The sequence below is a fragment of the Hyperolius riggenbachi genome, chromosome 2, assembly GCF_040937935.1.
Source record: "Hyperolius riggenbachi isolate aHypRig1 chromosome 2, aHypRig1.pri, whole genome shotgun sequence".
NCBI classification, from domain to species: domain Eukaryota; kingdom Metazoa; phylum Chordata; class Amphibia; order Anura; family Hyperoliidae; genus Hyperolius; species Hyperolius riggenbachi.
The window spans coordinates 158,975,285-158,991,741 of NC_090647.1; the positions used below are offsets into that span (position 1 = coordinate 158,975,285).

Consider the following 16,457-nt stretch of genomic DNA (forward strand, 5'->3'; position numbering starts at 1 on the left):
GCCCCAGGTTTGTATAAAACTTCTTTTCATCTGTCTCCGGTACCCTTTAATTTGTAGTCACCAAACCAAATTTTAACATATCAAATTATTTGATTTCATTAGCAAAGAGTGCATATATTTGCGTAAATCAGCATCAACGCAGAATTATTTCCATCTCATTGACCATCTCTATTAGTGACACGGCTACACATCAGGCTTTATTCTTACAGTATAGACGTTATTTAGTATATATAAGAGATTCCTGTGTACACATCATATATACTGTACAGTCACAATCAAATATGTGTATCGGACTTTAAAAATACGGGGATTGCTTTACTGAAGCAGCACAAGTAACTAATTTTGATTGGTTTATTTCATTTTTGTGGACTAAGCAGAGCTATTATTGTGTATATAAATTATTTATAATGACTATTATCTGAGAAATAGAACATTTTATCATATTTTCTATTTTAAATTACAGTTTAAATTAATTAGGAGTTGGAGTCTGTGCATTTATTCCCGACTCCAGGCACCCAAAATTGCTCCGACTTCACAGCCCTGGTCGGTACTGTGATCAATTTGATAACCCCATAGGGCTAGCATTGGTTCTGCGCCGCGATGCAGTGAATGTGTGCGATGCAAAGTGTGATAGAACACCTACTGTTTGGAATCTCATTACTGATTATTGGTACATACAATTTTTTTTTTCAACAGATCAGCGAGGTCATTCTGATATTACTGCAGTACAAAAACATACAACTAACAGGTGAACATTAAAAAGAAATGAAGAAGGGAACAAAAAAAAAGTGACTTCTAAAATGTGTGGGGTACGTTTCACACAAAATGCATGCATGCAGAATAGATTTGGTAAGGTTACAATCAATCAATCCAGAGATTGAATAGTTTTTCCATACACTAAAGTAGCTCATCTCAGTTTCTCACTACTTGGGTTTACACTACTTTAGTGAGCAAGCTCCTGAGAACAGTAATTTAATGCCACAAACCTGGTTGTGCCCATGGTTGCTGTGAAAGACTATATTTTGGACCACCTTGGTTAGCCATCGTTTTCAGTGCAGTCACCTGTGAGAGGCCAAAAAGTTAGAAAAAAAAAATATCAGGACATCATAAAAAGACAAGTGTTGCTGTGAGAGACGTAAAATGAGTTAATCAAGAAACGTGTTTACAACCGTAGGCTCACGACAGATAGGATTTGTGAAAATAGCATTTTTATTTGAAAGAATAACGAATTTTACACTCATATGTATGAAGATATGCAAAGTTCTGTCAGTTGTAAAACAAGAGATACTAAACATAATAAGGCACCACACTGCCCCCTGGCATCCGCTGCTAAGAACTGCAACATCCAGTAATGTCATTGTGAAAAAAAATACTCAAGATTAAAGAGCAAATTTTCCACAAGAACTTATTGAAAAAAAGCTTTTCTATGATAACACAATGTCCAGCAATGCCTTTTAAATGGAGGCCCAGACTATGGGTATTGATAGTCTACAGAGGTCTTTTCTTAACCTTTTCACCCTGGAGGAACCCTTCAAATAATTTTTTGATCTCAGGGAATCCCGTATCAGCTAGAAGAGGGAGTGGGGATTTATTTTGCAGGAGGCGTAGTTCTCAAAAAAAGAGGTGTGACTCAAAACATTTTTTTAACTGTAACAGATAGCTCCCATTCCATGTTCCTCCTCTTGCCTTTTATAGTAACCAGTAGAAGGGTTTCTTATTAAAATTCCTACAATTATAGTTCTCTCCTTATAACAGGGCTCTTTATTATACTGCTTTACTAGCATACTGTTTCTTTTTTACTGCTCATCATACTGACCCCTAGTTTAGCCCTTCTTTCTACAGAGGAGCAAAGGAGGTACTTTTTTTGTCCTGCCAACTGAGGCTAGTCTTACTGGAGGGAGAAATGCCAGGGAACCCCTGCAATGTCCTTAAGGAACCCTGGGGTTCCAGCGAACCCTGGTTGAGAAAGCCTGGCTACAGGCTAGGCCATAAACCTTGCTGAGAAATGTCTGCAGAAGTAGAGTCTCTGTAGACACAAATATGGACGGTTGTGTGCAGAGATTATGATTTGATCCTCTGGTGACAGTGTTAGGCCTGCATTTGTACAGATGTGTCTTTGGTATACAGGCTAGCAAAGTGTTATGTTGCTAAGGAGGCCCTAGGGTGTGGCGCCCAACAGAATGGCATGGAGAAATTAGGCAGAGAAGGATGACAAAGCACATAGCCAAGATAACCTGCCAGGTTGGTCACTTGTCATCATGGGATAAGGGGCCACTTTACACATTCTTGGTTGAGGTAGACCTGACTGTCCATCTAGCCCAGGCTTTCTCAACCAGGGTTCTCTGGAAGGAGACTGTTACAGTTGAAGTTTAGAGCCACACCTTTTTTTTAAGGTCCGTGACTGCAAAATAAATCTGCATAAAGCCGTGAGATTTGTTTTTCTCAAGTTTTATCATGGAAGTTGATGCTTGTCTTTCTACTTGGAAGTTTTATTTTCAGCAATGGCAACTTGTCCATTAAACTCAGCAGGAGCTGCTGCTGTCTAATGGAAGAGACTAAATAGGTGGTGTTATTCAGTGTACAGAGAGCTATAGAAACTGGCACAGAACATTCAGTGGATGTAGCAATTTTGTTCTTTGCTTTAAGCTTGGTTTACAGCACATCCATCACTACATGCCTAATAAAAAACAGGATTTACAGCATTACCTCAAGGAGAAGAAAGCTCACACAATGTAAACTAAACTTCTAGATGTGCAGTCGGGCCATATATTCATTTACCTTTGCCATGAAATCCTCTAATGGTTCAACAAAAATCTTGCTCTGTTGCTGAATAAACTGCTCACACGCTGCCTTGAGATATCGGTCAACATCTTTCTTGGAGTCAATGTAATGTTCTTTGATTTCTGGAGTTCCCTATGGAGGAAATCAAACCCTTGCTGTAGTTTTACTCACAGCCAAAGCAAATAATGCAATCTGTGTCAGAGACAGGAGTTACCTGAAGCAGGAACTCAAGGATGGCATTATTGCTGTTAAGCCTGAAGAACCGTGGGACAGTCCTAGGGTGGAGGATTTTAAATGCTGCATCTAGAAAGCAAAGATTATAAAAAGATCTGTGACTTTGCATTTACATACATTGGGTTAAAAAAAAAACAAAAAAACTTGAATTTGGGTTGTCATGACAAACTCACAGAACTATAGCTGAAAACCGTGCCAGAGCGGCTTGATGTTTCGCTGAAGTCTCTGCAGACTTTTTAGAAAAGCAAAGAGCCAATTACATGTGCTGCCATAAAACCATTCTAATCAGCTTTGTAGATGAACTGAGTACTGTTTGCATGGTTCTGTTGACCTGAAATGTGATGGTTTTTGACAGGTTTGGAAATTTGCTGTAGATTAAAATGGACAGATACAGTTTGGAAACAATATCAAAAACGGGTTTTTTCATCTTCAGTGAATAGTGCACCTCTTAAGACACCTCAAGGATACCATTCCACATTTCTCTTTCTACAAAACTCGAGCAGACAATGTAATCATACAAGGATCCTTTAACTTAGCAAGTACTGTACTGTAGAGTACAGCTGCAGACCTCTCTCTTCCTCCTGCCGTTTCCCCTTGCTCTGTTTCTCCTAATGACGCGATCAGCGTCATTAACAGAAGCTGGTCACTAGGGGAACACAGGAGGAAGAGAGAGGTCTGCGGCTTTAGTCTCCACTCCACGCTGGACTCCAGGCAGAGGTAAGCTGCCGCTGTTTGAAGATGAGTGGGGGACGTGCAGGGGACCAGCGGGGGAAGGGGGAGGTTGGGTTGGGGAGTGAGAGGAAGTGAAGGCGGGCGGAGTCGCCCTGATCTGAGGTCTGATGAAGGGAGCCAGAGAGGACGGGGCACAGGGGGCCATAATAGATCCGGGGCACCATGGCAACAGGTTCCAGGCCGGTGCCCCGGATCAAATGGCTTAGCGACGCCCCTGGTGCAATGCATCGTGTAAGTATGAAAGTCTCCATAGACTTTCTTTGCCCTTCCAGCCGGAGAGCGTAGCGCATGGCCATGTAAAGCGATATATGTTAAAGGACTCTCAAGTAAATGTGGACACTTTCACATTCAATAAGTGAAATTAAAGCTTACCACAAGTTAAATCCTGACCTAATGGTTTAAAAAGGAAAGCAGACATGACATAAATAAGCTGAAACGCATACATTTTTCAGAGGCTTGCATCACAGGATATGGACACAAGGGGCCTGATGCTCAAACTATCAGTAATATTGCAGTGCAGAAACAGTGCACAGTAATATTACCAGTACAACCGCAGAAGTGTACAGCAAGATACACTTTTAGCCCGACTTCTAGTACTCGAGTAACATGCATAACTACAGTAATGCACATTAATAACATGCATTACTTTAGAAATGCTCACAGTACTGGAGTACCACAAGTTCTAACACTACGCCCCATTTTATTTAGTTTAAGATGTGATGATGAACTGCGAAATCCCTTTTGGTATTCCAAGCAGAACAATTACCATAGTCTCAACTTTGGTGACTGTTCAGAAGTGCAACACACAGATCTATATAAAAATATAGATATATTTTTGCATATGTTTGACACCATGTCAAACATATGCAAAAAATATATCTATATTTTTATACCCGGCACAGAATGTGCCAAAAGTAATATAATTACTGAAAGAACAAAAAGAAAACATAACCCTATGAGCAGCACCAAACTGACCAAAGATACTCAGATATAGTCAATCGATCTTTATTAGACAATAAATTCAACATACTGTTAAAAACAATTAAACCGTCACGAACGGGTAACAAGCGGGATCCATAAGAGTATTAACAATAAAAATACACAAAAGGAGTGTTATAAATAGGGTATAATATCCTAGGTCAGAAATCCAAGGAACCTCCAAAAATATATATATAATACACGCAAGACCTATATATAGAGAAAACACCTAAATAAGTGATGGTTACCACATGTGAAAAAGTGTAATTACCAGAAGGCAACAAGATCAAAAGTGTATTGGTGCTAGCAGCAAAAAGTGAAGAAAAATAATAATGATACAGGTATATAATTAACACTTATTTTACCTTAACCAACACTCATTTTGTGTATTTTTATTATTCATACTTTTATGGTTTCTGCTTGTCACCCGTTGGTGACGTTTTAATGGTTTTTAACAGTATGTTGAATTTATTGTCCAATAACGATGGATTGACTATATCGGAGAAGCTTTGGTCAGTTTGGTGCTGCTCATAGAGTTATCTTTTCTTTTTGTTTACTCTTCAGAAGTGGGCATAATTTCCAGCCATTAACCCCTTGCACACCAGCAGTCTCTGGCCCCTTAAGGACCCAAGACTACTGGTACCGCAAAACAATGGCTCACGAGAAATCACCACAACTACCCGCCGTTCACTCCATTCTCCCATTGCCGCAGGCCCCTTACTTCGCCATCACTATGACGGCAGAGCTCTGTGCGGCTGTCAGGAGCCATTGAAAGCCGCTTTCATTGGCTCCTGACACTGTCCATCCCGATGTGATTGGCTCACAGTGATCACGCGGTAAGGAGCCAATGAAAGCAGCTCTTGACCGGCTCACAGAGCTCTGCTGTCATAGAGACGGCAGGGCGAGTGAACTGCAGCGTGTGCAGAGTGGCGAGATTGCTAGTTGAAATCTACGTCCTGCCAGAGCCACGCAGCCACCTGCAAGACATAGATTTCAAGTAATGAGATCGAGAAGCAATTAAGCTCCCCAGCAATGGAAAATACAGTGGAGTGCCAGCTGTAAATGTAGCGTTTATTATTTACTTACCCTTTATACCCACTTTTCACTGACCTATTGGTTGACACAGAAATGTGCTCAAAAGAAAAAAATGTGAGCCACTTCATCTGTCAATCAAGAAAAAACACCAAAAAGGACATATCTGCCCACTGACCCCAACACCAGCAGAAAGGTCATTACTAACAAGGCATTGATGATGTTCATGTGCAATAAGTTACTGTTATGTTATAGAAAAAAGGTTTGGAAAGTATTCGTACATTGCCAGTTAACAGGAAAAGCAATTTTACAAAACATGCAACAGTCAATTATGTTAACAATTTTAGCCTTGCATATGCTAGTGTTTGAAAGCGGTTACTTCTGCAGCAGATTAAAAATGCAAAGGAGAAATGGATTTTCTAAGGAGAACAGATTTTCTTATGACTTAAGGTGGCCATATACTGGTAGAATTGTTGCATAGATATCCAGCTGTTTCGATTACGCGATCGATTTTGCTAGAAATCAATACAGTAAACTGTTCCCCATCGATCCAGTTGATGACACCGGATAGAAGACTTTGCTCAATCGGCGGTGGGTTGAGGGTGTGTTGCTAGCGGTGTTTAATTTAGCAACGACAAACACTGCAGTGTAACTTACACTCACCTGTCTGCCATTACCTTCTCTCCACCGCGGGGCTCTCTTTACTTCCTTTTCTCCCGGGTACCTGTGTTACGTTACATCACAGAGTTTAGAGCTCAAACACTAGGCCTCTAGTGGTCAAGTAAGGTATGTGTCATGGTGCCTGTAGTGTTTGGCCTCTAATGTTCATCATATGACACAGGGCCCTGGGAGAGAAATGACAGGACGTTGAGCCTGGCGGTGCAGAGAAGATATGCAACAGACAGGTGATTCTGCGACTACTCTGCATGGCTCGGGGGAGGGGGGAGTGGGGGGGGGCTGGAGTCTGGGAGATCCGTTGGGCAGTGCACACAGAAAATCTGTTTCTGTTTTGGAAGGATTTGATCTGAAAGCGATCTCTCTTTCGGCCACATCGACGTGTGTATGGCTAACATTATGCAAGGCATATAGCCTACAATTTGTTAAAGGGGAACTTCAGCCTAAACAAACATACTGTCATTAAGTTACATTAGTTATGTTAATTAGAATAGATAGGTAATATAATCTCTTACCCACCTTGTTTTAAAAGAACAGGCAAATGTTTGTGATTCATGGCGGCTGCTATCTTTGTCATGGGGCAGCCATCTTTTTGGTTGAAAGGAGATGACAAGGAGTAGAAGACACAGTTCCAACTGTCCTGTGTCCTGATCACCCCTCCCAGCTGCACACGCTAGGCTTCAAATGTCAAATTCAAAATGTAAAAAAAAAAAAATTGCACCAAAACAGCAAAACGAGAACAACATCATCAGAAATCCGATCATGCTTTGCACAGCATCAGGGGAAAAATGCCCGGGCAGTTTTCTTCTGTGCAGCTAAAAATGAGGCTTGTATAAGAGAAACAAAGTTCTGATGTTGTGGAACAGTTAAAGACACACCAGGCCTTTTCAGTGCTGCTGAGTCAATTTTTAGTCTGGAGGTTCACTTTAAAGATATGATAAACAACTGATATCTTCCAGATACTGATTTGTTTTTTTCTCTGGTCTACTATCTTGCACTAGTAGATATTAGACAAGATTAAGCAGACGTCTCATATTGACCGCACCAATGCAGTTAACTACCCAATACAGTATACAGCTATGCAAAAGTCACTTGCGTACTCGTCCCTTCCCCGCGCTCATGCTGCCATTGATCTGGCAAGTAATCAGCATTTCCAATCAATCTCTGATCAATATGTTGACCGTTGCGTCTTAAATGCCACAGTTTTAATAGATTGTTAGATTCCTTGTTTATAGTGAATCTAGTGTCTAATAATTTACTGAAAATAATATGTAATGTACGCCTAGCTTTAGAGTCAAAAGACAGACAAAATCTGCATAGCTCATATAAATACTCATCACACTTGAACATTGCAAAAAGCCATCATTTCCAGACAATGAGCAAGAAAGAAGAAGTACCGCATTAATAAGCAAACAGCATGTGGGCATCCTTGTGTTCCCGTCAAAAGGCAAACACTTGAAAACTGCCAGTGACCATCAAAGTGTTGGAGACACATATCAGCATGCAGACATACAATGTATTATAAGCAAATGCATTCTCTGTTAATAGGCATAGAGCCAACAGACATGTGCCTTACAGAAGAACTGAACCCAACTGTTAATACACTTATTATACAGTAGTATGTGCCATACTGGCACCATTTTGTCATAACTTCGGATTTTGTCTGCAAACTGTAAATTGCATATAACAGTCTGGCACTGTTATTAGATCAATATCAGGATCAAATAATTTTTCAAGGATACAAACAATACTCTAAATGATTTAAATGAATTATTTTCTCTTTCTTGCAGCAGGACATTAGGAGACAGAGGCAGGCCCAGGATTAGTCAGAATATACAGGCATCATATTGCAGGTGAACATTCAATGAACCAATGAGTGCATGTGCCGAGTGATAAGAGTAGGTTAGGTCTATCCTATCCTACTCTCTCACTCACCACACAGGAAATACCTCTCGTTTTCTTGAGGTCCAGGGAAATTTCCTTTATGGTGAATTCAGTGTGAAATGGTGCAATCTGCTCCCGCATTATAAGAAGATGTTTAATCAGGAAGAGCTGCCCATCAACATGTGTCTGGAGTGGAAAGAAAACAAGGTTAAACATTAGCAAGCAATTCTGCAACAGGGTTTTCAAGAACATAAGAGTAAATAAAGATAAACGCTCTAGTCTATTTACAGCATATCAGAGAGGAAAAAAAGAATCAAATAAGAAAGTAGGCTGAGCACAAAAATGTCCATTATCTCATCAGTACAGCCCCAGTGTTTAAAATAAAATGCCAACCTGTTTACATTAGAATGGATTTCAGCTTGCATTACGCACAGGCAGCAGTGATTAGAAATGGATTAAAGAGAACCCAAGGAGGTTCCATGGGGGGCAGATGGGACACAGAGTCACGTACTCTGCCTCATGACATGCCTCTGTGTCCCCACACCGCTGCACTATAGCCTAACCCCCCCCCCCCCAAGATTAGTGACCATATTTGTCAACCATCTCAAAGGTAAACATAGGGGAGAAGGATTCCCTATTTAACCACTTCACAACTGAGGGGTTTTACCCCTTGAGCACCAGAGCGATTTTCACCTTTCAGCGCTCCTTCCATTCATTCGTCTATAACTTTATAATTACTTATCACAATGAAATGAACTATATTATTATTATTGATTTATAAAGCGCCAACATATTCCGTGGCGCTGTACAAAGTAAGAAAAACATGGGGTACATAATACAGACAATGGTGTACACTAATATACAAGATACATAATTAGTGACAAAATACAAAAAATGATACAGCATACAGAATACAAAATGCAGAAGTGGTAATGACAGTGATAAAAGTAACATAATGAATAAAATGTATAATGATTTCCAAGACACAAAAGGGGGAGAGAGACCTGTCCTTGCGAGCTTACACTCTAAAGGAAATGGGGGGAAACAAGAGGAGGGGTAGTATACGATAAAATATATAAAGGCAGTATGTTTTAGGATACCTAGTAGGAGTGCAATTTGGTCTTAGTACAAAGGGAAGTGGCCTAGGGTAGCGCATATGCTTGTCGGAACAAATGAGTTTTTAGAGAGCGTTTAAAAGTAACAAAGGTTGGTGAGTGACGGATGTGTTGTGGGAGGGGATTCCAGAGAAGGGGTGAAGCGCATGCAAAATCTTGTAGGCGTGAATGTGAGGAGGTGATTCTAGAGGAGGACAACAGAAGATCGTGTGCAGATCTGAGATTGCGATTGGGTTTGTATCTGGAAATGAGTGATATGTACCGGGGAGAGAGATTGTGGAGAGCTTTGTAGGTTAGGGTTAGGAGTTTGAACTGGATCCTTAATTGGCAGCCAGTGAAGAGCTTGACAGAGAGGGTCAGCCGAGAAAGATCGAGAAGAAAGATGAATGAGACGAGCAGCTGAGTTCAGTACCGACTGGAGCAACTATATCTTGTTCTTTTCGCCACCAATGTAGGCTTTCTTTAGGTGGAACATTAAGCCAAGAATTATTTTATTCTAAATGTGTTTTAATGGGAAAATAGGAAAAAATGTAGGACTTTTTTTTTTATTATTATTTTTCAGTTTTCGGCCTTTATAGTTTTTAAATAATGCATGCTACTGTAATTAAAACCCATGAAACTTATTTGCCCTTTTGTCCCGGTTATAAAACAGTTTACGTTATGTCCCTATCACAATGTTTGGCGCCAATATTTTATTTGGAAATAAAGATGCATTTTTTTCAGTTTTGCGTCCATCCCTAATTACAAGCCCATAGTTTATAAAGTAACAGTGTTATACCCTCTTGACATAAATATTTAAAAAATTCAGTCCCTAAGGTAGGCGAAGGGTAGGAGGCGCCCACAGACATATATTGATTAAAGGGTAATATAATATAAGGAAAACAGGTTCTCTTGTTCCTACCTTATAGTAGTAAGACTCACACATAAGGTAGTAGTAAATGCTTCATAAATTTTATTGGGGCACAACTGACAACGCGTTTCTCGGCTACAGCCGCTTCCTCAGGTCTATAGAAGTGCCTGGGGTAGAGTGTCGCTATCAAGGGCGCCCTTGATAGCGACACTCTACCCCAGGCACTTCTATAGACCTGAGGAAGCGGCTGTAGCCGAGAAACGCGTTGTCAGTTGTGCCCCAATAAAATTTATGAAGCATTTACTACTACCTTATGTGTGAGTCTTACTACTATAAGGTAGGAACAAGAGAACCTGTTTTCCTTATATTATATTACCCTTTAATCAATATATGTCTGTGGGCGCCTCCTACCCTTCGCCAATCTTTGATACCCCTGTATAGGGGAGTGCACACTTGGAGGCTATCCAAGTGGCCAACTTTTTACCAGGAGTTGCGACCAAACCTAGCATCAGAAGCAAGGCCGAGTGAGGACGGTACTTCCTCACATGCGTGAAGAGTGGTTGCTTTTTACAGCAACCTAATTTTGTGAGTATATTACTATCTTACACACATATTCTGGTGTCCCTTGGATAATACACCAGATCCGGCTCCCGGTCTTCTTGTGTCTCCTTTCTTCCTTTACAAGACCTCACAGTCCCTAAGGTAACTATTTATGTATTTTTTTAATTGTAAATTTTTTTTTTTAATTACAAAAAAAATAAAATTGGGGAGTGTGGGAGGTAAGGAGTTAATTTTTAGTGTATAACATATGTATATGAAAAATGCTTTAGGATGTAGTTTTACTATTTGGCCACAAGATGGCCACAGTAAGTTTTTGTTTATGCAACCTGCAAGCGTACAGGAAGGACGCTTGCAGGAAGTTCAGGGAGGCTGGGAAACATTTTTTTTCACAATGATCGCGCTGCTTCTCGTAGAAGCAGCTGATCATTGCGGGGGGCTTAGATCAACGAACGAGATAGGTTTTTCCCGTTCATTGATCTCCGCGCGAGAGGGCGGCGGCGTGCACGAGCGTGAGCGGACGAGCGAGCGGGAGTGCGGACAGCGGCGGGAGGTGCCGATTTCTTCGTCCCTGAGGGTGAAAGGATGGAAAAAGGGACGGAGAAATCCGCACCGCTGGGGGTAAAGTGGCTAAAATGCCAGCCAGAGGTGTTCCTGCATGGTTTCCAGAGCTGCCATTGGGTAACTCTCTCTCCCTGGCCACACCCCCTGCCTTCCTGCACGCTGGATGAGAGGCACACAGTCTCTCTCCTTGCTTGCAGCATCGTAATCCAGAGGTCATGAAAGTAAAAGTGGGCCAGTGTTGCCCAAAGGAGCAGCGGGGAGTGGCGTTTTTTTGCGGCTACCTGGTCCGCTCAGCCCCCCGGATCAAGTAGCCTACTTTTTAAAACAATTTTATGAGCCCACCTCGGACTCTCTTTAAAACAGATTAGAACAGTTAAAGTGGTATGAAACTTAAAATGACAGCTCTGCTGAAAAAGATGAAACACAGCATAAGAACTACTAGGGAAAAAAATTACTGGAATAAAGTTACTGGAGTTAATAACTCAAAGCACAATTTCACTCAGAAGCTAAGTGATAAAAGATAGTACAAAATTATCCTATCATCTTTTGTTATTATTTGCAAATCTTGAACTACTGAAGCTTTATTTTTAATCTGTTCCCTGCACTTAAAGGGGCGAGGGGCGTACGAGAGAAAATCGCCGCCGGGAGACTTGGGCACAGGATACAGCCGATATACGGCTTACTCTGCTCCTGCACAAGTCCCGGCAGTATTAGTTACTATTCCGCCTCCAGGTCCATGTGGATGGTGGGGAATGATGTAATTTGGCTTCCAGCTATTGCTGGCGGCCGAATTACAGTGTTTTAAAAGTAACTATAGCTCAGTCTTCTGATGGCGAAGTTACCCACTGTGTGCCGCTATAGCCGTAATTCCTATTACGGTCAATGGTGGCGCCGGCTGCGTCCAAATCTACTGCTTTCTAATCAACGTGCTTGCTTAAAGGGACCCTGAGTGGTTCTTAAAATCTAAATTTGCATTTATCTGGGGCTTTCCCGGCTCCTCTCCCGGTCCCGCTGGTGGCCAGGGGCTGTGGAGTTGGTACAAAAACCATCCGACTCCTCAGTTTATTACTGTCGGGGGGATTGGGGGGCTTAGGCCAGCCTCCATTTAGTAGTGACCAGGCTCTTTGCCACCTTCAATAAAAATGGAATGACGGTGTTCTTATATCGTTTAGTAGAAATAGGGGCCAGGTGGAACAGGTACTGCCATGGGTTAGCCTCCAGCTCCATTCCCGACACTTCCCGAACCACAGAAATTACTTTTTTCAAAAAAGGCTAAATCAAAGGACACTCCCAGAATAAGTGCAGCAAAGAGCCTGCTCCCCCACATCCCTACAGAAGGATGGATATTATGTATCATAGACCCTAGCCAAGAACACAGGAGTCCTATATCATCTCACTAACAATTTAGAAGATCCCTTCTGTATATGTGTGCTATTGGAAGCAGAGTGTGTCAGGTTCAGGATTCTAGATTCTTGAACCTGTGATAAATGAAATTCTGGTAACACTCTTCCATTCCCTCCAAAAACAAAGCCTAGTTTTAGTAGGATTGGTACTTTATATTCACGTTTACCTCATCGTATTTTATGTAACTCAGGTACCCTTAAAGAGGAACGGTCGCGAAAATCTTAAAATACATACAAATAAGATGTACATTTCTCCCAGAGTAAAATGAGTTATAGATTACTTTTCTCCACTGTAGCTGTCACTTACAGTAGGTAGTAGAAATCTGACATTACCGACAGGTTTTGGGCTAGTCCAGCTCTCCATGGGGGATTCTCAGCATGGCCTTTATTCTTTATAAATACATTCCCTGAAAAAGATTTACATAAATATGCTGGCCAGCCTCCCTGCTCGCTGCACACTATTTTGGCAGTTGGATGGAGCAACTGCCATTCACTATGTGCTTTAAAAAAAAAAAAAAACCTGAGAACCCCCTATAAGAAAATAGGCTAGTTCAAAATCTCTCAGTAATGTCAGATTTCTACTACTTAGACAGCAACATAATAGAGAAGTAATGTGTGGCTCATTTTACTCTGGGAAAAATGTATTTCTTATTTGTATGTGCTTTAAATGTTAAGCTTTTTGCGATAGTTCCTCTAAGGATATTGAAAAGGGAATCCGAGGTAAGAGACACATAGAGCCTGACATTTATTTTTAAACATTGCATATTACCTGGCTAACCTGCAGATCTTCTGCCTCTAATACTTTTAGGCCCGGTTCACATTGGCGGTCGCCGTCCGGAATCGCCGTGCCGGAGCCGGACCGCATGCAGAACGGACGCACGGCACAGCAATGAAAGTCTATGCGTCCGTTCACATGCGTCCGTTCCGTCCGGACCGGAGCCGGACCGGATCCGGACTCCGGCGTAAGATCCAACATGCGCTATTTTTTGGTCCGGCTCCTCCGGCAGACGTATCCGGAGCGGAGCCGGACTGTTGCATCCGGCCAATACAAACCAATGAGAACCGGAGAGCGCACAACACACTCGCCGTAAAAAACTGACGCTCCACCCCACCTCCCATGCTTCCTCCATACTACAGCGGCCATCCTAGACGGGGACACATGGGCCCAGCGCCCACAGAGTGGAGCAGCAGCGACCTCACGCTGGAGCTCCCCGGCAGCAACATGTCCGATACGTCTGATAACGAGGAGGTGAGGCCCTACAACGACCCCAGAGCTTCTGCCGACCTCCCAGACCCCAGGTATTATTATACAGCTTGTTATCTCAAACGGATCCGGACCGCAACCGTGTTCATACTGCACGGAAAACGGATGCAAACGGACCGGATCCGGATAGGAACCGTACGGATCAGGTCCGGTCCGGATCCGGACATCCGTTCCGGTTTTTAAAAAACCGCAAGTGTGAACGGGGCCTTAGACATAGACCCTGAACAAGCATGCAGCAGATCAGGTGTCTGACCAAAAAAAAAAAAAATTATGACAAGATTGGCTACATACTAGTTTCAGGTGTTTGATTCAGACACTTCTGACCAGAAAGATCAGAATGACTGTCAGGCAACTGGTATTGTTTACAAGGAAATAAATATGGCAGCCTCCATATGTCTCATCTCAGGTTCCTTTTAAACTCAGAGCAATGTGGAGACTAACTTCTTTATTTCCTTATAAAAAAAAAATGCTAGCCATCTATCTGTGATATTTATCTTTGGATTCAGTAGTTTGTGAGTCACATACCAGGAATAAGCATGTAGCCAGTGGCTTCAGAGCGTCTGATCTGCGTATTCATTCTAGGTCCATGATTCAGAAAGAATTATAAGAATAGGATGAGTACAGCAGTCTGACAAATCTTTTGCAAAACTGAGTCACCAGTGGTATTATCGCTATAGATCTCGATTCACGCTTCTGTTAAAGAGATGTCTATGCAGTATATACCTTATACTAATCTCCAATAATAGCACAAGGCACACTGGATAAAGCTTCACAATTGCCATAAAAATGAAGTGCAGTGACTTGCAGTTTGCAAGAAAAAAAATAAGACTTATTAAATATACGGGGTACACAAATTATTGGATATTAAAAAGCCTCACTGCTTATTCCAATTGGAAGAGACATGCACAAAACCAGATACACACACACACACACACACACACACTACAAAATAAAACCCTATTACGACATAGCACTACAGTACAGTATATGAGTAATTTGTTGCTGTGATATACAGACTACAGTAAAGGCAAGAAGTAAAAAGCAATGTTAAACTGTGCAAAGTTACTCTCACATAAAAATAGTTTTAATCATGCAATGAGATGATCTGTAGGAGACACAGTATATTAACCTATGTGCAACACATTAACTGCAGTGATAGATGAGGTGTCACCTATAAAAGTGTAGAAAATAAGTAGCAGAGAAGCAGGTAGAAAAAGTGAATAAGGAGGAGAAGAGGATTTCTACAAGTGTTTCAAAATGGGGATCTGCCCCATACAGCATCCTGTTATTTGTTATCAGAATGGGTAAGAGGAGGAGTACCAATCTTGTCCTCATCCTCTTAAAAAAAAATTCCTGGTCACTCAGTTGTATTTTTATAGCAAGAGGTCTCCTGCCTTCTTCCCTTTCTGGAGGAATAAACATGCTTTCTTAAAGTGAACTTAAATTGGAAATATTTTGTATGTTTTTTTACTACAAGTAAATTAAACACAAATCTGAGTTTGACATTTTTATTTTAATTTTAAAGGCTTCATTTTAGGCTTCTTCTTTCTGAACAGCAACTGACAAATCTGCCTGATTAAAAAAACCAAAACAAATAGAAGTAATGACCTTTTAAACTTCCGAGCACTGAAATATTAACCACCCTGGCGTTCTATTAAGATCGCCAGGGCGGCTGCATGAGGGTTTTTTGTAAATAAAAAAAAAACTATTTCATGCAGCCAACTGAAAGTTGGCTGCATGAAAGCCCACTAGATGGCGCTCCGGAGGCGTTCTGATCGCCTCCGGCGGCCAAAATTAACACGGAAGGCCGCAATGAGCAGCCTTCCGTGTTTGGCTTCTCCTGTCGCCATGGCGACGAGCGGAGTGACGTCATGGACGTCAGCCGACGTCCTGACGTCCGCAGCCTCCGATCCAGCCCTTAGCGCTGGCCGGAACTATTTGTTCCGGCTGCGCAGGGCTCAGGCGGCTGGGGGGACCCTCTTTTGCCGCTGCTCGCGGCGGATCGCCGCAGAGCGGCGGCGATCGGGCAGCACACGCGGCTGGCAAAGTGCCGGCTGCGTGTGCTGCTCTTTATTTCAGCAAAATCGGCCCAGCAGGGCCTGAGCGGCAGCCATCGGCGGTGATGGACGAGCTGAGCTCGTCCATACCGCTAAGATGGTTAATGGAAGCCTTTTCTCACATTTTCTCAGCTGTTTTGGCTTCTTTCTACTTTTCAGGAAAATGGACAGAATTCAACAAGCTGTTCAAGTAGCACATTTACATTGATAAGTTTTTTTTAAAACTGTTCCTTTTCTGGAAAATAGAAAGGTAATTTTTAAGTAGGAGAAGAACTATTTACAGTGCTGCCCATAATTATTCGTACCCCTGGCAAATTTTGACTTAGTTAC

General features: G+C 41.9%; 1 protein-coding gene across 1 annotated transcript in view; it reads right to left on the bottom strand.

Annotated features, from left to right (window-relative positions):
* COG3 (component of oligomeric golgi complex 3) overlaps positions 1 to 16,457 on the bottom strand; it is a 127,378-nt gene that overhangs the window by 15,453 nt on the left and 95,468 nt on the right. The window contains 4 exon segments of the mRNA XM_068267753.1: positions 987 to 1,062; positions 2,779 to 2,913; positions 2,996 to 3,084; positions 8,382 to 8,502. Coding sequence (XP_068123854.1) covers positions 987 to 1,062; positions 2,779 to 2,913; positions 2,996 to 3,084; positions 8,382 to 8,502 — 421 coding nt within the window.